This window comes from Salvelinus alpinus, chromosome 6, assembly GCF_045679555.1.
Source record: "Salvelinus alpinus chromosome 6, SLU_Salpinus.1, whole genome shotgun sequence".
In the NCBI taxonomy this organism is placed as follows: Eukaryota; Metazoa; Chordata; class Actinopteri; order Salmoniformes; family Salmonidae; genus Salvelinus; species Salvelinus alpinus.
Genome location: NC_092091.1, coordinates 93,227,428 through 93,250,310, shown reverse-complemented (window position 1 = coordinate 93,250,310; position 22,883 = coordinate 93,227,428). Strand labels below are relative to the sequence as shown.

Genomic DNA, 22,883 nt, shown 5'->3' with positions numbered 1-22,883 from the left:
CCAGTCACATGACACCAGTCACATGACACTGTCCATGATACCACACCAGTCACATGATACTGTCCATGATACCACACCAGTCACATGACACTGTCCATGATACCACACCAGTCACATGATACTGTCCATGATACCACACCAGTCACATGACACTGTCCATGATACCACACCAGTCACATGACACTGTCCATGATACCACACCAGTCACATGACACTGTCCATGATACCACACCAGTCACACGACACTGTCCATGATACCACACCAGTCACATGACACTGTCCATGATACCACACCAGTCACATGATACTGTCCATGATACCACACCAGTCACATGACACTGTCCATGATACCACACCAGTCACATGACACTGTCCATGATACCACACCAGTCACATGACACTGTCCATGATACCACACCAGTCACATGACACTGTCCATGATACCACACCAGTCTGTCCATGATACCACACCAGTCTGTCCATGATACCACACCAGTCACATGATACCACACCAGTCACATGACACCACACCAGTCACATGATACTGTCCATGATACCACACCAGTCTGTCCATGATACACCAGTCACATGATACCACACCAGTCACATGACACTGTCCATGATACCACACCAGTCACATGATACTGTCCATGATACCACACCAGTCACATGACACTGTCCATGATACCACACCAGTCACATGACACTGTCCATGATACCACACCAGTCACATGACACTGTCCATGATACCACACCAGTCACATGATACCACACCAGTCACATGATACTGTCCATGATACCACACCAGTCACATGACACTGTCCATGATACCACACCAGTCACATGACACTGTCCATGATACCACACCAGTCACATGACACTGTCCATGATACCACACCAGTCACATGACACTGTCCATGATACCACACCAGTCACATGACACTGTCCATGATACCACACCAGTCACATGACACTGTCCATGATACCACACCAGTCACATGATACTGTCCATGATACCACACCAGTCACATGACACTGTCCATGATACCACACCAGTCACAGTGGTAAATGCTGTATAGAAGCTCCTCCAGTAGTGGGGATCTCATAACTCAATGACACTTCTAGAACCCTCCGGGGAGGACAACGTTCTAGAACCCTCTGGGAGGACCATGTTCTAGAACCCCCAGGGAGGACCATGTTCTAGAACCCCCAGGGAGGACCATGTTCTAGAACCCCCAGGGAGGACCATGTTCTAGAACCCTCCGGGGTGGACAATGTTCTAGAACCCTCCGGGGTGGACAATGTTCTAGAACCCCCGGGGTGGACAACGTTCTAGAACCCCCGGGGTGGACAATGTTCTAGAACCCCCCTGGGGGAGGACAACGTTCTAGAACCCCCCCGGGGGAGGACAATGTTCTAGAACACCCAAGACAGGCAACGTTCTGTGTCCAGCCATTCCACAACATCTGCAGAGTTCAAGTGTTCCTAGATCAACATATCAGAGGAATGTTTTAAGAAAACAGAATGTTTCGAGACAGGAGAGGTCAGGGCTGAACTCTTGAAGGTCATCCAATCCGTCGTCTTCAGGGTGGGGTTGCTAGGCGGGCTGGTTGCTAGGGCCTCAGAGGATGGTGCAGAAGACGCTGCCGTTGTTATGGCAACCGCTCTCGACGGTGGCGGTGATCCTGGTAGTCATGGAGATGGCAAAGTGGGAGGGGTGACAGGAGGAGGAGGGGGGGAGGGATGAGGGACGGTCAGAGAGGGGGCGGGGGGGAGGGTTCTCCAAAACCCAGGGAGGGGCAGAGGAACATGTCCTGGAAGGAGAGAGCAGAGAGGGGGGGGGGGGGGGGGTGGTGGAGGATGGAGAGGAGAGGAAACGGGATGAGGGAAGGAGAAAGGATGAGGAGAGGTCAAATGTGGTGGAGGATAGAGAGGGGAGGAGAGGGATGAGGAGAGGAAACGGGATGAGAGAAGAGAAGGGATGAGGAGAGAGGAGGAAACGGGATGAGAGAAGGGATGAGGAGAGAGGAAACGGGATGAGAGAAGGGAAGGGATGAGGAGAGAGGAGAGGAAACGGGATGAGAGAAGAGAAGGGATGAGGAGAGAGGAGAGGAAACGGGATGAGAGAAGAGAAGGGATGAGGAGAGAGGAGAGGTAAAATGTATTAACCCATTAAATAGCTAGAAGGAAGTGTCCATACTTGGTGAGTAGCATTGAAAGTCGGTTGCTTAGCTACCTGTTGCTATGTTTCAGCACGCTGTTGTTGCGCAGCGCGCTGCTGTCGTTGCCGGGGTCGCGGTGTAGCGGGGGTTTGACGTTGCCGGGGTGACCCTGGAACACCAGGTTGTCGTGGACGACGGCCTTTGCCGGCCCCAGCACGGCGATGCCACACCCCTGTACCGGCTGGACTCGATTACGCAACACCTACACACACAAAGTATTTATTTAATTCCCAGGGTGATGGTGATTTGGTGTGTATGTTTGTTGTGTGTCTGAGCCCAGCTCACCTTGACGTCGGCGCTGTCCGTCAACCGTATCCCGTAACCACGGTTACCCACCACGTCGTTCTCCACCACCTGTCCATCGCCCCGGAAACTAACGCCATGGCCGCCGTTGTCATACACACCGTTGCCGCGGAGTTCCACCCGACACTCCCTCTCCACGGCGACGCCACCGCGCCCGTTTCCATGGACGCAGTTAGCAACTAGTCGAGTCAGCTGACCGCTCTGTAGCACGGCAACACCGGCGCCACGGTTACCGTTCACTAGGTTAGCAACGACATTCAGCGGTTCACTGCTCTTCACGTATAAACCAACCGCTAGACAGAGAGAGAGAGACAGAGAGAGAGAGAGAGAGAGAGAGAGAGACAGAGAGAGAGAGAGAGAGAGAGAGAGACAGAGAGAGAGAGAGAGAGAGAGAGAGAGAGAGAGAGAGAGAGACAGAAAGACAGAGAGACAGACACAGAGAGACAGAGAGAAAGAGAGAGAGAAAGACAGAGAGACAGAGAGAGACAGAGAGAGAGAGAGAGAGAGACAGAGAGAGAGAGAGAGTTTATGTTCCATATCAGTGATTTAACAACAATGCTGCGTTTAGATGGTACGAGGTAAACGGTAGACCAAATGTCATTGTTCTAGGCCCTCTTCTCTCTCTACACCAAGTCACTCAGCTCTGTCATATCCTCACATGGTCTCTCCTATCACTGCTATGAGGATGGACCTCTCCTCTTCTCTCTCTACACCAAGTCACTCAGCTCTGTCATATCCTCACATAGGGCTGGGCGATATGGCCAAAATATTATATCACGGTATTTTATGTTTTTGATTAATAAAAGTTGTAAATGTGCTTTATGAGTAGTGCGTGGCCCTTGGGTGGCAACACATATATTCTAAGTGATTTCAATGTGTCTTTCTCCATTCTGATTGGATTGAAGTTGAATTGAACAGTATAAAACAAAACAAAACATAATTTTCATCAATTTCTGTATTTGAGATCGTTTCCACACTGCCATGTAGAGTTGCACGATATGGGCAAGTCACCTGGGCCTTATTTTTAACCAAATGTTGTGATTTAAGAGCAAAACACTTGTGTTAACTGTTGGAATCATAGGAATTTAATGTATATTCTAATTATATAGTTACAATATAATAGTGGGCACTTTTAATACAGTGTTGTTGGACATGACAACGAATGAAAATGCCAGGGAGAAGTTATTATTGTGACAGGGTAGGAACTAATGTGTTGATGATAGGTGTTTCCTAGGGGACCCTATAATCTTTGGCTACATTGAATGTTTTCTCTTAGCTACTTCATGTAGCTAACTGATTCTTGCTTTTCCGTTTACCTCTTTAAATTTAGAAGACACTGTTGCACAAACAACATGCTAGTTAAGGTCAACACAATCACTGGTATTATCAGGCTGTATAGCTAATTACGCTTGCTCTGACTCATTACGTTACATGTATTAGCTAGCTAGCGATTAGCATTAGCGGCTAACAAGATTTAGGAACAACTTGCTAAGAAAAGACAAGCTAACTGTTAGCAGATGTAAGAAACACAAGCTAATAGTGTACTTATAGAATACTAGTAGATTTATATTTTAAGAAGCAAAAGTGACAACTGCATCGTTGTCATCGACAGTGTTGATTGCGTTGCGTTGACCGTGCAGACGGGGACGCGGAAGTGCCTCCTGGTTGAGGAACATCAAATGCGCTCCTTGAGTGACAGGAGGGGTGGCCTGTGTCTGTGTGGACAGCGGCATAGAGAGACCGGAGAGAAGTAAACAATAAAAATGGCCTTATCACATTGAACAAACCAAACATTCAAATGCCGGTATAGAAGGTAAAGTAAAAACCCAAACCAATCCGACCTATCGCTGCTATGAGGATGACACTCAACTACTCTTCTCCCCCCCCCTTCTGACAAGCATCTCTGAGTGCCTGGCAGATATCTCAGCTTGGGTGTCTGCCCACCACCTCAAGCTCAACCTCGACAAGACAGAGCTGCTCTTTCTCCCGGGGAAGGCCTGCAGGCTGAAGGACCTCTCCATCACGGTTGACAACACCACAGTGTCGCCCCTCCCAGAGTGTAAAGAACACTGGCGTGACCCTGGACAACACTCTGTCGTTCTCTGCAAACATCACAGCAGTGACCATGTCCTGCAGGTTCATGCTCTACAACATCCGTAGAGTACGACCCTACCTCACACAGGCAGTGGCGCAGGTCCTAATATCGTCTGGATGACTGCAACTGGCTGTTGGCTGGGCTCCCCGCTTGTGTCATCAAACCCCTGCAACTTACCCAGAACGCAGCAGCCCGCCTGGAGTTCAACCTTCCCAAATTCTCCCATGTTACCCCACTCCTCCTCACACTCCACTGGCTTCCAGTCGAAGCTCACGTCCTCTACAAGAGGAACTGCCCCCTCCCTACCTTTTAGGCTATGCTCAAACCCTACACACTAACCTGGGCACTCTGTTCTGCCAGCCTCCATTGTGGCTCTACAGTGTCTACAGTCTCACCTCCATTGCGGCTCTACAGTGTCTACAGTCTCACCTCCATTGTGGCTCTACAGTGTCTACAGTCTCTCCTCCATTGTGGCTCTACAGTGTCTACAGTCTCTCCTCCATTGTGGCTCTACAGTGTCTATAGTCTCTCCTCCATTGTGGCTCTACAGTGTCTACAATCTCACCTCCATTGTGGCTCTACAGTGACTACAGTCTCACCTCCATTGTGGCTCTACAGTGTCTACAATCTCACCTCCATTGTGGCTCTACAGTGTCTACAATCTCACCTCCATTACGGCTCTACAGTGTCTACAATCTCACCTCCATTACGGCTCTACAGTGACTACAGTCTCACCTCCATTGTGGCTCTACAGTGTCTACAATCTCACCTCCATTGTGGCTCTACAGTGTCTACAATCTCACCTCCATTGTGGCTCTACAGTGACTACAGTCTCACCTCCATTGTGGCTCTACAGTGTCTACAATCTCACCTCCATTGTGGCTCTACAGTGTCTACAATCTCACCTCCATTGTGGCTCTACAGTGACTACAGTCTCACCTCCATTGTGGCTCTACAGTGTCTACAATCTCACCTCCATTGTGGCTCTACAGTGACTACAGTCTCTCCTCCATTGTGGCTCTACAGTGTCTACAGTCTCACCTCCATTACGGCTCTACAGTGTCTACAGTCTCACCTCCATTACGGCTCTACAGTGTCTACAGTCTCACCTCCATTGTGACTCTACAGTGTCTAGTCTCCTCCATTGTGGCTCTACAGTCTCTCCTCCATTGTGGCTCTACAGTCTCTCCTCCATTGTGGCTCTACAGTGTCTCCTCCATTGTGGCTCTATAGTGTCTACAGTGTCTCCTCCATTGCGGCCCTACAGTGTCTACAGTCTCTCCTCCATTGTGGCTCTACAGTCTCACCTCCATTACGGCTCTACAGTGTCTACAGTCTCCTCCATTGTGGCTCTACAGTGTCTCCTCCATTGTGGCTCTACAGTGTCTACAATCTCTCCACCATTGCGGCCCTAGAGTGTCTACAGTCTCTCCTCCATTGTGGCTCTACAGTGTCTACAGTCTCACCTCCATTACGGCTCTACAGTGTCTACAGTCTCTCCTCCATTGCGGCCCTACAGTGTCTACAGTCTCTCCTCCATTACGGCTCTACAGTGTCTACAGTCTCACCTCCATTGCGGCTAATGCAGTTTCCCTCCACCAGAGCCGTGCTGATGGAGCGCCGGGCGGAGAGACGTTCGTCCTCGCTGTCAAGGTCACCTTCCCATGCCAGCAGCTCTCCTTCCTCATGGAAGTTCTCCTGTCCTCCTCCTCTTCCTCCTCCCTCCTGCCTCCCTTCCCTGGTCCCGCCCCCGTCAGGGTCCTTTCGGCAGAACACGGCCAGCCCGTACATGCGGTTATGGGTAATGTAGTTTCCCAACAGCTGAGGGAGGCTGGAGGACATCAACCACACACCACAGCCCTTGTTGCCTAGGAGAAGGGAGAGGAGAGGAGGACAGGAGAAGAGGAAGTGACGTCAGCAAACATGAAGTGTGTCTGTGTATTACTCACTGTAGATGTGGTTTCCCTCTATGAGACCACGGCCTCTCTCCCCCACCACCACCCCGACAGAGAGGAGGACAGGAAGTGACGTCAGTGAACAGGAAGTGTATTACTCACTGTAGATGTGGTTTCCCTCTATGAGTCCACGGCCTCTCTCCCCCACCACCACCCCGTCAGAGAGGAGGACAGGAAGTGACAGGAAGTGACGTCAGCGAACAGGAAGTGTATTACTCACTGTAGATGTGGTTTCCCTCTATGAGTCCACGGCCTCTCTCCCCCACCACCACCCCGTCAGAGTAGCCATGACAGATGTAGTTGTTCCTCAGGACCGGGTCGCCCCCCCGCCTGATGTCTGCACCCCCCCACTGGTTCTCCCTGATCACATTCTCTGGAGGAGGAGGAGGGGGGAGAATGGATAGATAGCATTAAAGTACCTACATTTACATAATATCACGAATAATACATTTCATTCATAAAGTACTTTTCACATTTCAGTCAAGATGCTGTGTGTGTGTGTGTGTGTGTGTGTGTGTGTGTGTGTGTGTGTGTGTGTGTGTGTGTGTGTGTGTGTGTGTGTGTGTGTGTGCTGCTGTGTGTGTGTGTGCTGCTGTGTGTGTGTGTGTGTGTGTGTGTGTGCTGCTGTGTGTGTGTGTGTGTGTGTGTGTGTGTGTGTGTGTGTGTGTGTGTGTGTGTGTGTGTGTGTGTGTGTGTGTGTGTGTGTGTGTGTGTGTGTGTGTGTGCTGTGTGTGTGTGTGTGTGTGTGTGTGTGTGTGTGTGTGCTGCTGTGTGTGTGTGTGTGTGTGTGTGTGTGCTGCTGTGTGTGTGTGTGCTGCTGTGTGTGCTGTGTGTGTGTGTGTGTAAGTACCGACTATCACCCCTCTGCCGTTCTCATTCACAGCAATCCCTGCTGCCTGACCCTGGAAGATATGGTTACCACTGGAGGAGAGAGGGAGGGAGGAAAAAGGGAAGGAGAGAGAGAGGGAGAAGGTTGGAGGGAGGGGGAGGGGTAGAGGGAAGGAGAGAGAAGGTAGAGGGAGGGGGAGGGGTAGAGGGAAGGAGAGAGAGGGAGAAGTTTGGAGAGATGGAAGGAGAGAGAGAGAAGGTTGGAGGGAGAGGGATGTCAAATAAATGTATATTTTATATATAGTGTTGAATGTCTCCAGACATAGTGTATAATATCTAGATATATAGTGTTGAATGTCTCTAGACAGTGTATACAGTAATCCCTCGTTTATCGCGGGGGTTACGTTCCGAAAATGACCCGCGATAAGTGAAATCCGCGAAATAGAAAACTTCTTTTTTTTTTACAATTAGCAACTATTACATGTATACAAATACAGTGACTCACGTGTAGGCCGTTTCACTGCTCTTCAGACTGGGCCGCTGCATCCTGACTGCGCTCTGCAGTGTTCTCTTCTTCTGAAGCCCGCGGTGCAGGTGTGTTTGTTCGGGAGAAGAGCATAGTGATAGGCAGCTGTTGTCGCTCTTTTTTCTTCTTTGCAAAAAGATCCTTGTACACCGACATGCCACCATCGATTACGTTGGAGAACTGTAATGAACGGCTCATCAAAGGGTCCCATTCCTCAGCTACTCGCCTAAGTTCAGTGGCCATTCGCACCATGGTTGCTAAGCGACCAAGCGTTAGTCCTTCCTTCCTTCCTGGCCAACTTAATGTAAATTTGCCAAGCTGTTTTATGTACGTACACATAACTGCACGAGACGACAAAATGATAGCACAATTCGTAGCATGTTTTGATACAAGAAGCGGGAGTGAGTTTTTAGCGAATCAGAATGCAGAGCACAATGCACCAAAAAAAAATAAAAAATGCATTATGAAAATCCGCGAAATAGCGAATCCGCGATAAGTGAACCGCGAAGTGGCGAGGGATCACTGTAATATCTAGATATATAGTGTATAATATCTATATATAGTGTATAATATCTATATATAGTGTATAATATCTATATATATATAGTGTATAATATCTATATATAGTGTATAACATCTATATATATATAGTGTATAATATCTATATATATATAGTGTATAATATCTATATATAGTGTATAACATCTATATATATATAGTGTATAATATCTATATATAAAGTGTATAATATCTATATATATAATGTATAATATCTAGATATATAGTGTATAATATCTAGATATATATAGTGTATAATATCTATATATAGTGTATAATATCTATATATATAGTGTATAATATCTATATATAGTGTATAATATCTATATATAGTGTATAATATATATATATTAAGTGATGTATATATAGTGTATAATATCTAGATATATAGTGTATAATATCTATATATATAGTGTATAATATCTATATATAGTGTATAACATCTATATATATATAGTGTATAATATCTATATATAAAGTGTATAATATCTATATATATAATGTATAATATCTAGATAGTGTATAATATCTATATATAGTGTATAATATCTATATATAGTGTATAATATCTATATATAGTGTATAATATCTAGATATATAGTGTATAATATCTATATATAGTGTATAATATCTATATATAGTGTATAATATCTATATATAGTGTATAATATCTATATATATAGTGTATAATATCTAGATATAGTGTATAATATCTATATATATAGTGTATAATATCTATATATAGTGTATAATATCTATATATAGTGTATAATATCTAAATATAGTGTATAATATCTAGATATATATAGTGTATAATATCTAGATATATAGTGTATAATATCTATATATAGTGTATAATATCTATATATAGTGTATAATATCTATATATAGTGTATAATATCTAGATATAGTGTATAATATATATATATATAGTGTATAATATCTAGATATAGTGTATAATATCTAGATATATAGTGTATAATATATATATATATAGTGTATAATATCTAGATGTATAGTGTATAATATCTAGATATATAGTGTATAACATCTTGATACATAGTGTATAATATCTAGATATAGTGTATAATATCTAGATATATAGTGTATAACATCTTGATACATAGTGTATAATATCTATATATAGTGTATAATATCTATATATAGTGTATAATATCTATATATAGTGTATAATATCTATATATAGTGTATAATATCTATATATAGTGTATAATATCTAGATATATATAGTGTATAATATCTAGATATATAGTGTATAATATCTAGATATAGTGTATAATATCTAGATATAGTGTATAATATCTAGATATAGTGTATAATATCTATATATAGTGTATAATATCTAGATATATATAGTGTATAATATCTAGATATATAGTGTATAATATCTAGATATAGTGTATAATATCTAGATATAGTGTATAATATCTATATATAGTGTATAATATCTATATATAGTGTATAATATCTATATATAGTGTATAATATCTAGATATATAGTGTATAATATCTATATATAGTGTATAATATCTAGATATATAGTGATGAATGTCTCCAGACATAGTGTATAATATCTATATATAGTGTATAATATCTAGATATATATATATATATAGTCCTACCTGACTACAGGGTTCCCGTTGAACAGAATGTAGACTCCCCTCTCCTACCTGACTACAGGGTTCCTGTATAACAGAATGTAGACCCCCCTCTCCTACCTGACTACAGGGTTCCTGTTGAACAGAATGTAGACTCCCCTCTCCTACCTGACTACAGGGTTCCTGTTGAACAGAATGTAGACCACCCTCTCCTACCTGACTACAGGGTTCCTGTTGAACAGAATGTAGACCACCCTCTCCTACCTGACTACAGGGTTCCCGTTGAACAGAATGTAGACTCCCCTCTCCTACCTGACTACAGGGTTCCTGTATAACAGAATGTAGACCCCCCTCTCCTACCTGACTACAGGGTTCCTGTTGAACAGAATGTAGACTACCCTCTCCTACCTGACGACAGGGTTCCTGTTGAACAGAATGTAGACCCCCCTCTCCTACCCGACTACAGGGTTCCTGTATAACAGAATGTAGACCCCCCTCTCCTACCTGACTACAGGGTTCCTGTATAACAGAATGTAGACCCCCTCTCCTACCTGACTACAGGGTTCCTGTATAACAGAATGTAGACTCCCCTCTCCTACCTGACTACAGGGTTCCTGTTGAACAGAATGTAGACCACCCTCTCCTACCTGACTACAGGGTTCCTGTTGAACAGAATGTAGACTACCCTCCTACCTGACTACAGGGTTCCTGTTGAACAGAATGTAGACCTCTCCTACCTGACTACAGGGTTCCTGTATAACAGAATGTAGACTACCCTTCTACCTGACTACAGGGTTCCTGTTGAACAGAATGTAGACCTCTCCTACCTGACTACAGGGTTCCTGTATAACAGAATGTAGACCCCCCTCTCCTACCTGACTACAGGGTTCCTGTTGAACAGAATGTAGACCCCCCCTCTCCTACCTGACTACAGGGTTCCTGTTGAACAGAATGTAGACTACCCTCTCCTACCTGACTACAGGGTTCCTGTGGAGCAGAATGTAGACCCCCCCTCTCCTACCTGACTACAGGGTTCCTGTATAACAGAATGTAGACTACCCTCTCCTACCTGACTACAGGGTTCCTGTTGAGCAGAATGTAGACCCCCCCTCTCCTACCTGACTACAGGGTTCCTGTATAACAGAATGTAGACTCCCCTCTCCTACCTGACTACAGGGTTCCTGTTGAACAGAATGTAGACTATGCTCTCCTACCTGACTACAGGGTTCCTGTTGAACAGAATGTAGACTCCCCTCTCCTATCTGACTACAGGGTTCCTGTTGAACAGAATGTAGACCTCTCCTACCTGACTACAGGGTTCCTGTTGAACAGAATGTAGACTACCCTCCTACCTGACTACAGGGTTCCTGTTGAACAGAATGTAGACCCCCCCTCTCCTACCTGACTACAGGGTTCCTGTTGAACAGAATGTAGACTCCCCTCTCCTACCTGACTACAGGGTTCCTGTTGAACAGAATGTAGACTCCCCTCTCCTACCTGACTACAGGGTTCCTGTTGAACAGAATGTAGACTACCCTCTCCTATCTGACTACAGGGTTCCTGTTGAACAGAATGTAGACCCCCCCCCCCCTCCTACCTGACTACAGGGTTCCTGTTGAACAGAATGTAGACTACCCTCTCCTACCTGACTACAGGGTTCCTGTTGAACAGAATGTAGACCCCCCTCTCCTACCTGACTACAGGGTTCCTGTTGAACAGAATGTAGACTCCCCTCTCCTACCTGACTACAGGGTTCCTGTTGAACAGAATGTAGACTCCCCTCTCCTACCTGACTACAGGGTTCCTGTATAACAGAATGTAGACCCCCCTCTCCTACCTGACTACAGGGTTCCTGTTGAACAGAATGTAGACTACCCTCTCCTATCTGACTACAGGGTTCCTGTTGAACAGAATGTAGACTACCCTCTCCTACCTGACTACAGGGTTCCTGTTGAACAGAATGTAGACCCCCCCCCCCCCTGCTACCTGACTACAGGGTTCCTGTTGAACAGAATGTAGACTACCCTCTACTACCTGACTACAGGGTTCCCGTTGAACAGAATGTAGACTCCCCTCTCCTACCTGACTACAGGGTTCCTGTTGAACAGAATGTAGACCTCTCCTACCTGACTACAGGGTTCCTGTATAACAGAATGTAGACTACCCTCTCCTACCTGACTACACGGTTCCTGTATAACAGATTGTAGACTTCCCTCTCCTACCTGACCACAGGGTTCCTGGTGAACATAATGTAGACCCACCCCCTCATACCTGACTACAGGGTTCCCGTTGAACAGAATGTAGACTCCTGCTTCCTTGTTGTTATAGATCTGGTTGCTACGGATGGAACCCCTCCCGTTGCCAAGGACCACGATGCCGGAACGCAAACCGCTGTGTATTCTGTTACACTGAGTGAGTGAGACAGAGAGAGACACAGAGAGAGACAGAGAAAGAGAGAGAGACAGAGAGAGACAGTTTGATCAGTTGTTATTTTAGATCACCATGTCCTGTAACTTCTACCAGATGAAAGACATATGATTTGACACCCATTTGACAGGTTGCTGTGTAGAGAGGAAAATACCACAGTGCACTAGTAAGACGAACAGGACAGACATGATGACATCAGAGACGAACAGGATAGATGTAATGACATCAGAGACGAACAGATGTGAAATAGAATGAATAGAACTACCAGGATGATGGGGTCCGCCCCCTTGCGGATGTCAAGCCCCGCCTCCCCGTTGGAGTGGATGTTGTTGTCAGCGATCAGACCCTGAGCCGACAGACGCAGGAACACGCCCGACGCACGACACTCACACACCTCGTTACGGAGCATCACAATCTGGAACACACTCACACACACATGCAAAATACACACACCAATGAGATACAATCATATTTGATCTACACCAAAGCTGTCATCAAGGCAAAGGGTGGCTATTTGAAGAATCTCAAATAGAAAATATATTTTGATTTGTTTAACACTTCTTTGGTTACTACATGATTCCATATGTGTTATTTCATAGTTTTGATGTCTTCACTATTATTCTACAATGTAGAAAATAGGAAAAATAAAGTAAAACCCTCGAATGACCGGTAGTGTACATTACTATCTAAAACACATTCAGTTAAGGGAGGATATATACATCAACAAACCAACCAATCATATCAGATCGGCAGCCCTATCTGGTTACCGTGGCGTTCTGGATGCAGCGCACGGCATAGGTCAGCCCCCGGAACACGTTTCCTTCCAACCTGGCGTTTCCGTGGTTACACACGTGCACACCGCCCTTGCCGTCCCGAAACAGGCAGCGCCTCAGCACGCACCCCTGCACTGTCTCGACCAGCGCCTGGGCTCCGGGGTCACGTTGGAGCTCCTCGGTCAGGGTTCGGACTTCAGGGGTCAGCGAGGGGGAGTCGTCCTGGTTGGGTCCGAGGAGATGAGAGAGGCCGTGGTGACTGTGGGCCAGTCTGTAGTTTAGACTGTTGTTGCCTTGTCCTGAACCTTCCTCTCCTTTTTCCTCCTCCTCCTCCTCCTCCTCACTAGGAGGGCTGTCGCTCCAGCCGTCCTCAATCACCGTATCCTGACACACTCCTTCCTCCCCTCCTCCTCTCCTCCCCGTTTCTCCTTTGCTCCAGTCCTCCAGGGTGATGGTAGCCCCAGGGGGCTGTGTGGCTCCTGAATGCCCGCCCAAGGTGTCTCCAGCTGGGCTACCACTCCCAGGCGAGGTCCAGGATGTGGTGATTCGAGCCAGAGCGGCCAGGTGTTTACAGGCCCAGTTCCGCTCCGTCACTGGAGCGCCCTCAACCGTCACGGACGCCGAATCACTTCCTGAGAAATCACAGCTATCCAACAGGCTGAGGGTCACGCCCAGGAAGTGGGTGGAGCTTCCCTGTGAGAATGAGCAGAAGCGGGCGTGGCAGGTTCCTGGGCCTCGGATCTGCAGCTGAGCTCCCTCGAAATTACAGTTGTCCAACTGGACATGACCTGACGACGTCTGGTGGAGGAGGGAGGAGGGTGTAGAGGGCAGGAGGGGGAAGAGGGCAGGAGGGGGAAGAGGGCAGGAGGGGGAAGAGGGCAGGAGGGTGTAGAGGGCAGGAGGGTGTAGAGGGCAGGAGGGGGAAGAGGGCAGGAGGGTGTAGAGGGCAGGAGGGTGTAGAGGGCAGGAGGGGGAAGAGGACAGGAGGGGGAAGAGGGCAGGAGGGTGTAGAGGACAGGAGGGTGTAGAGGGCAGGAGGGGGAAGAGGGCAGGAGGGTGTAGAGGGCAGGAGGGGGAAGAGGGCAGGAGGGTGTAGAGGGCAGGAGGGTGTAGAGGGCAGGAGGGGGAAGAGGGCAGGAGGGTGTAGAGGGCAGGAGGGTGTAGAGGGCAGGAGGGTGTAGAGGGCAGGAGGGGGAAGAGGGCAGGAGGGGGAAGAGGGCAGGAGGGTGTAGAGGGCAGGAGGGTGTAGAGGGCAGGAGGGGGAAGAGGGCAGGAGGGTGTAGAGGACAGGAGGGTGTAGAGGGCAGGAGGGTGTAGAGGGCAGGAGGGGGAAGAGGGCAGGAGGGTGTAGAGGGCAGGAGGGTGTAGAGGGCAGGAGGGGGAAGAGGACAGGAGGGGGAAGAGGGCAGGAGGGGGAAGAGGGCAGGAGGGTGTAGAGGACAGGAGGGTGTAGAGGGCAGGAGGGTGTAGAGGGCAGGAGGGGGAAGAGGGCAGGAGGGTGTAGAGGGCAGGAGGGTGTAGAGGGCCGGAGGGGGAAGAGAGAATGATACAGAGAAAAGGTGAAACTGCAGCAAGCTCTAACAGAGTATTAACAGATGCTCTAACAGAGTATTAACAGATGGCCACTGCTTACAGCCTGACTGACTGACAGCCCAGACAGAGACACCCAGCCAGTCAGCCAGACACCCCAGTCAGACAGCCAGACACCCCAGCCAGTCAGCCAGACACCCCAGTCAGACACCCCAGTCAGTCAGCCAGACACCCCAGTCAGACAGCCAGACACCCCAGCCAGTCAGCCAGACACCCAGACACCCCAGCCAGACACCCCAGTCAGACAGTCAGACACCCCAGTCAGACAGCCAGACACCCCAGCCAGTCAGCCAGACAGCCAGACACCCCAGCCAGACACCCCAGTCGGTCAGCCAGACACCCCAGTCAGACAGCCAGACACCCCAGCCAGTCAGCCAGACACCCCAGTCGGTCAGCCAGACACCCCAGTCAGACAGCCAGACACCCCAGCCGGTCAGCCAGACACCCCAGTCAGACAGTCAGACACCCCAGTCGGTCAGCCAGAAACCCAGCCGGTCAGCCAGACACCCCAGTCAGACAGCCAGACACCCCAGTCAGACAGCCAGACACCCCAGTCAGACAGCCAGACACCCCAGTCGGTCAGCCAGACACCCCAGCCAGCCAGTCCAACACCCCAGCCAGTCAGCCTGTAAAGCACTGTCACATGTACTGTTGTAAAAACGTGTTTTATAAATGTGATCTGATTTGATGTACCTTGTATACAACGGTGGTGAACCATGCAGGCATGAAGACCAGGTTGGAGAGCCGGGCTGTGGGACACTGCTGCTCCAGACTGACCAGGAGAGCCACGTCCCCCAGCCGCCCTAACCCCACCACCTCCACAGGCACCTGGCAGGGTCAAAGGGCAATATTTTCATTTAGCAAATTGCAGATCTTATTACAATAGTTGATACTAAAGGATACTAACATATTAACAGACATGAACAGATACTAACAGACATTAAGATACTAATATATTAACAGATACTAAGAGATACTAACAGGCATTAACAGATACTAACAGGCATTAACAGATACTAACAGGCATTAACAGATACTAACAGATATTAACAGATACTAACAGGCATTAACAGATATTAACAGATATTAACAGATACTAACAGGCATTAACAGATACTAACAGGCATTAACAGATACTAACAGGCATTAACAGATACTAACAGGCATTAACAGATATTAACAGATATTAACAGATACTAACAGGCATTAACAAATATTAACAGGCATTAATAGATATTAACAGACATTAAGATACTAATATATTAACAGATACTAACAGGCATTAACAGATACTAACAGGCATTAACAGATATTAACAGGCATTAACAGATACTAACAGATATTAACAGATACTAACAGGCATTAACAGATACTAACAGAAATTAACAGATACTAACAGATATTAACAGATACTAACAGGCATTATCAGATATTAACAGATACTAACAGGCATTAACAGATACTAACAGGCATTAACAGATATTAACAGATACTAACAGATACTAACAGATACTAACAGGCATTAACAGATATTAACAGGCATTAACAGATATTAACAGATACTAACAGATACTAACAGATATTAACAGATATTAACAGATACGAACAGGCATTAACAGATATTAACAGATACTAACAGACATTAAGATACTAACAGATACTAACAGATACTATACTAACAGGCATTAACAGATAACTAACAGATACTAACAGATATTAACAGATACTAACAGATACTAACAGGCATTAACAGATATTAACAGATACTAACAGATATTAACATCATCAAGACAACAGCAGCCAATCAGTAAGTCCCCTTTAACTAGACATTGTGTCATCAAGACAACAGCAGCCAATCAGTAAGTCCCCTTTAACTAGACATTGCATCATCAAGACAACAGCAGCCAATCAGTAAGTCCCCTTTAACTAGACATTGTGTCATCAAGACAACAGCAGCCAATCAGTAAGTCCCCTTTAACTAGACATTGTGTCATCAAGACAACAGCAGCCAATCAGTAAGTCCCCTTTAACTAGACATTGCGTCATCAAGACAACAGCAGCCAATCAGTAAGTCCCCTTTAACTAGACATTGTGTCATCAAGACAACAGCAGCCAATCAGTAAGTCCCCTTTAACTAGACATTGTGTCATCAAGACAACAGCAGCCAATCAGTAAGTCCCCTTTAACTAGACATTGTGTCATCAAGACAACAGCAGCCAATCAGTAAGTCCCCTTTAACTAGACATTGCGTCATCAAGACAACAGCAGCCAATCAGTAAGTCCCCTTTAACTAGACATTGTGTCATCAAGACAACAGCAGCCAATCAGTAAGTCCCCTTTAACTAGACATTGTGTCATCAAGACAACAGCAGCCAATCAGTAAGTCCCCTTTAACTAGACATTGTGTCATCAAGACAACAGGAGCCAATCAGTAAGTCCCCTTTAACTAGACATTGTGTCATCAAGACAACAGCAGCCAATCAGTAAGTCCCCTTTAACTAGACATTGTGTCATCAAGACAACAGGAGCCAATCAGTAAGTCCCCTTTAACTAGACATTGTGTCATCAAGACAACAGCAGCCAATCAGTAAGTCCCCTTTAACTAGACATTGTGTCATCAAGACAACAGCAGCCAATCAGTAAGTCCCCTTTAACGAGACATTGCATCATCAAGACAACAGCAGCCAATCAGTAAGTCCCCTTTAACTAGCAGCCAATCAGTTAAGTCACCTTCAGTACCAACTCTGCCTGCTCCTCGTAGACCCCGGGGTGCAGCACCACCCGGTCGTACGACCCAGCTACACCCAACGCCCCCCTCAGCGTCTCCAGCTCCAGGCCCGACCCCACCTGCCACACCCTCCTCTCCTTCCTCCGGCGGAACAGGTGAAGGCAGGCGGAGGGCTGGAGCTCAGGGTGGGCGTGACGGGACCAGGTACGACTGGCGATGGCATGCTGCCTCAGAGCTTCTCTCCAGGATGACGGCTCCAGGTGAGGCCGACTACGGAGACAGACACACGGGGTTAGAGAAATGTGAACGAAGGACCTTTGTACGTCAGAGAACCACCATCTCCACGACGAGTACCTGGGCCAGTTGGGATGTCGAGGACACTCGGGCAGGCCCAGGCAAAGCTGTCTCCAACGGGTGTTATCCAGGGAGAGGATCAGCTCTCTCCAGGCCCTGCACACCAGGCTGCAGCGGCCCAGCTCTGGGAGGGGGAGGTAGGCCAGGACCACACGCCATACCTCCACCGGGAGGTTGACACCTCTACCACCGCCGCCGCTGCTGCTGCTGCTTCCCCTGCTGCCCAGTGACATGGATCTGATAGGGAGGGTGGGCACCTGGGGACCGGAGACACACAGACAGACTGGGTTGGTTTAGACTAGGCCTATAGACAGACTGGGTTAGTTTAGACTAGGCCTATAGACAGACTGGGTTAGTTTAGACTAGGCCTATAGACAGACAGACAGACTGGGTTAGTTTAGACTAGGCCTATAGACAGACAGACAGACTGGGTTAGTTTAGACTAGGCCTATAGACAGACTGGGTTAGTTTAGACTAGGCCTATAGACAGACAGACAGACAGACAGGGTTGGTTTAGACTAGGACCTATAGACAGACAGACAGACTGGGTTAGTTTAGACTAGGCCTATAGACAGACAGACAGACTGGGTTAGTTTAGACTAGGCCTATAGACAGACAGACAGACTGGGTTAGTTTAGACTAGGCCAATAGACAAACAGACATACTGGGTTAGTTTAGACTAGGCCTATAGATAGACAGACTAGGCCTATAGACAGACAGACAGACAGACAGACAGACAGACAGACAGACAGACAGGGTTAGTTTAGACTAGGCCTATAGACAGACACAGACTAGGTTAGTTTAGACTAGGCCTATAGACAGACAGACAGACTGGGTTAGTTTAGACTAGGCCTATAGACAGACAGACAGACTAGGTTAGTGTAGACTAGGCCTATAGACAGACAGACAGACTGGGTTAGTTTAGACTAGGCCTATAGACAGACAGACTAGACTATAGACAGACTGGGTTAGTTTAGACTAGGCCTATAGACAGACAGACAGACTGGGTTAGTTTAGACTAGGCCTATAGACAGACAGGCAGACTAGGTTCGTGTAGACTAGGCCTATAGACAGACAGACAGACTAGGTTAGTGTAGACTAGGCCTATAGACAGACTAGGTTAGTGTAGACTAGGCCTACAGACAGACTAGGTTAGTGTAGACTAGGCCTACAGACAGACTAGGTTAGTGTAGACTAGGCCTACAGACAGACTAGGTTAGTGTAGACTAGGCCTATAGACAGACAGACAGACAGACAGACAGACAGACTAGGTTAGTGTAGACTAGGCCTATAGACAGACTAGGTTAGTGTAGACTAGGCCTATAGACAGACTAGGTTAGTGTAGACTAGGCCTATAGACAGACAGACAGACAGACTAGGTTAGTGTAGACTAGGCCTATAGACCGACTAGGTTAGTGTAGACTAGGCCTATAGACAGACTAGGTTAGTGTAGACTAGGCCTATAGACAGACTAGGTTAGTGTAGACTAGGCCTATAGACAGACTGGGTTAGTGTAGACTAGGCCTATAGACAGACTAGGTTAGTGTAGACTAGGCCTATAGACAGACACAGACAGACAGACTAGGTTAGTGTAGACTAGGCCTATAGACAGACTAGGTTAGTGTAGACTAGGCCTATAGACAGACTAGGTTAGTGTAGACTAGGCCTATAGACAGACTAGGTTAGTGTAGACTAGGCCTATAGACAGACTGGGTTAGTGTAGACTAGGCCTATAGACAGACTAGGTTAGTGTAGACTAGGCCTATAGACAGACAGACAGACAGACAGACTAGGTTAGTGTAGACTAGGCCTACAGACCTACACTTCGTTGTGATGGTGACTTCCACTGCCTATATCATGAATGATGACCGTCTTGTATTGGACTTAGTTTAAACTCTGCAGACATAGGCTGACTGTCTGCTCATTCTCCTGGGGAAATGACTGGCCATCGGGCCACATTACATTGTGGAACAGGCCAGCTAACATCTAACTAAAGGCTAGTGTGAGGAAGATGTTACATATGACTGTCTGTCTGTCACTGAGTCATCATCATCATCATCATCAAGGGAATTGGTACCAACTAGCAACACATCGACGGGGTGGCAACTGGCAACAACATTGGATCGTCGTGGGCGCAACTTTGTTTCAACATCGGTAACGTTATAAAAACGTTGAATTATCGGCCGGCTATATTTTGTCGCAAAAATAATAGCAACAATTTAGCTACACATCTGCGTTTAGTGGACGTACCTAGTTAGCTAGCAACCCGAGTACTTACTAACGTTATACGTCGGATTCACTACATTGTAGACTAGACTATATTTGACATCTTACCCGTGTTAAAGTCCCTTGGATGAAGCCCCGCACATCCCAGTGTGGTTTTTAACTAGGTATATAGCTGTAATAGCCATGCTTCTTGAGATATAGCGGAACAACGCCTGGTTCGGGATCAAGATTAGAAACACTGTCAGGAATCAGACATTTTCCCTCACTTTACGGCAAGGCAAACCATGGAAACCAACCAGGGACGCCCTTACACTGGGCGGGAGGGAGCGAGGGTGGGCGAGAGAAGAGGAGAGAGAGGAGAGGCTGGAGACAGAGAGAACTGAGAGGGAAGGGGAGGGATGAGGAGAGAAAGGAGAGAGAAGAGGAGAGAGAGGAGGCTGAAGACAGAGAGAACTGAGATGGAAGGGATAAGAAGAGAGACGAAATAAGTTTTTGCTCAAGTGATACACACACAAAACACACACACTAGTGATGCGCATGTTGACTCATAAACCGCAGTCCAAACCGCGGAGAAGGCGGGTCATTAAATATTGTGTGGATGAAGGGCGGGTGTGTGGCGAGCGGTCGGGCGGGTAGCGAGCGGGCGGGAATAAAGATCAAATAATACCTTAAAAAATCCATAACTGTCTCATTCTTGTGCAATTTATATCGACCAATAAGCTACATTGAGTTTTTTCATTTCATTATGTTAGGCTATTTGGCATTAGTGCGTAAGCCTTAATAACTTAAGTGCCTAACTGAATGCGCGCGTCAAGCTTGCCAAAAGCTTTTGGGACAGGTCAGAAAAGTATAAATCGATCCACGGAGGCAAAAATGTACGATGCGAATTACAGGGGGGGCTCCGCTCCCCTCCCCGTTAGCTCCCCTAAATAATGCTAATTTAACCATTATCTTATTTGTTTAAAATGTAGTGGTAAATATGTTTTACAGTGTTAAATTTAAAAAGTAAAACTTCCAACATTTCGGCCTCAGCTGAGCTCCTTCAAACGCATAGATTTTCCTTTCTACTCCCTCATTTTCGCCATTTTGTTTGTCATGCGCAATTGATTAAAAAAAGAAAAGCATTTATTCCAATACATTCTATTTATTCCTTGATTTATCATTGTTTGATTTTGTCAGTCAGCTGTTTAGAGGCTCATTGGTTTGTTTTCCAGGGGCTTGTGGGTAATGGTGTTCTCCATAACATTCATAGACAGAACTACCAGCTGTTTAGAGGCTCATTGGTTTGTTTTCCAGGGGCTTGTGGGTAATGGTGTTCTCCATAACATTCATAGACAGAACTACCAGCTGTTTAGAGGCTTATTGGTTTGTTTTCCAGGGGCTTGTGGGTAATGGTGTTCTCCATAACATTCATAGACAGAACTACCAGACCATTTATTTCACTTTATCACTAGACAACTAGACACCAATATCACTAGACAACTAGCCTACAGCTAGACACCAATATCACTAGACAACTAGCCTACAGCTAGACACCAATATCACTAGACAACTAGCCTACAGCTAGACACCAATATCACTAGACAACTAGCCTACAGCTAGACACCAATATCACTAGACAACTAGCCTACAGCTAGACACCAATATCACTAGACAACTAGTCTACAGCTAGACACCAATATCACTAGTCAACTAGTCTACAGCTAGACACCAATATCACTAGACAGCTAGCCCACAGCTAGACACCAATATCACTAGACAACTAGCCTACAGCTAGACACCAATATCACTAGACAACTAGCCTACAGCTAGACACCAATATCACTAGACAACTAGCCTACAGCTAGACACCAATATCACTAGACAACTAGTCTACAGCTAGACACCAATATCACTAGACAACTAGTCTACAGCTAGACACCAATATCACTAGACAACTAGCCTACAGCTAGACACCAATATCACTAGACAACTAACCTACAGCTAGACACCAATATCACTAGACAACTAGCCTACAGCTAGCCACCAATATCACTAGACAACTAGCCTACAGCTAGACACCAATATCACTAGACAACTAGTCTACAGCTAGACACCAATACCACTAGACAACTAGCCTACAGCTAGACACCAATATCGCTAGACAACTAGCCTACAGCTAGACACCAATATCACTAGACAACTAGCCTACAGCTAGACACCAATATCACTAGACAACTAGTCTACAGCTAGACACCAATATCACTAGACAACTAGTCTACAGCTAGACACCAATATCACTAGACAACTAGCCTACAGCTAGACACCAATATCACTAGACAACTAGTCTACAGCTAGACACCAATATCACTAGACAACTAGCCTACAGCTAGACACCAATATCACTAGACAACTAGCCTACAGCTAGACACCAATATCACTAGACAACTAGTCTACAGCTAGACACCAATATCACTAGACAACTAGCCTACAGCTAGACACCAATATCACTAGACAACTAGTCTACAGCTAGACACCAATATCACTAGACAACTAGCCTACAGCTAGACACCAATATCACTAGACAACTAGCCTACAGCTAGACACCAATATCACTAGACAACTAGACTACAGCTAGACACCAATATCACTAGACAACTAGTCTACAGCTAGACACCAATATCACTAGACAACTAGCCT

The 22,883-nt window shown here is 46.4% G+C and overlaps 1 protein-coding gene across 6 annotated transcripts; it reads right to left on the bottom strand.

Moving 5' to 3' along the window:
- Positions 1–923: 923 nt before the first annotated feature.
- On the bottom strand, positions 924–20,590 carry fbxo10 (F-box protein 10). 6 transcript variants are annotated; one of them, XM_071404948.1, is made up of 13 exons: positions 20,313–20,569; positions 17,979–18,261; positions 17,627–17,894; positions 15,590–15,724; positions 13,301–14,104; positions 12,796–12,948; positions 12,378–12,514; positions 7,426–7,496; positions 6,796–6,948; positions 6,189–6,488; positions 2,508–2,818; positions 2,237–2,424; positions 924–1,814 (listed from the first exon to the last, which is right to left on the bottom strand). In XM_071404948.1, the coding sequence occupies exons 2-13, from the start codon at positions 18,209–18,211 to the stop codon at positions 1,622–1,624; spliced, it is 2,946 nt and encodes a 981-aa protein (XP_071261049.1). In that variant the 5' UTR covers positions 18,212–18,261; positions 20,313–20,569; the 3' UTR covers positions 924–1,621. The 6 variants fall into 6 exon arrangements, with proteins under 6 accessions (XP_071261049.1, XP_071261048.1, XP_071261050.1 ...); XM_071404947.1 differs by having other exon boundaries at positions 17,979–18,235; positions 20,313–20,568; XM_071404949.1 differs by lacking the exon at positions 20,313–20,569 and adding an exon at positions 19,801–20,289 and having other exon boundaries at positions 17,979–18,235.
- Positions 20,591–22,883: the final 2,293 nt, after the last annotated feature.

What these genes read in the sequence shown, in the direction of transcription:
- fbxo10 (XM_071404948.1), bottom strand. Translation starts at nt 18,211, where the DNA reads ATGTCACTGGGCAGCAGGGGAAGCAGCAGCAGCAGCGGCGGCGGTGGT. An exon ending in CGACATCCCAACTGGCCCAG is followed by an intron (nt 17,895 to 17,978) that starts GTACTCGTCGTG and finishes CTGTCTCCGTAG; the next exon opens with TCGGCCTCACCTGGAGCCGT. An exon ending in AGGCAGAGTTGGTACTGAAG is followed by an intron (nt 15,725 to 17,626) that starts GTGACTTAACTG and finishes TGACCCTGCCAG; the next exon opens with GTGCCTGTGGAGGTGGTGGG.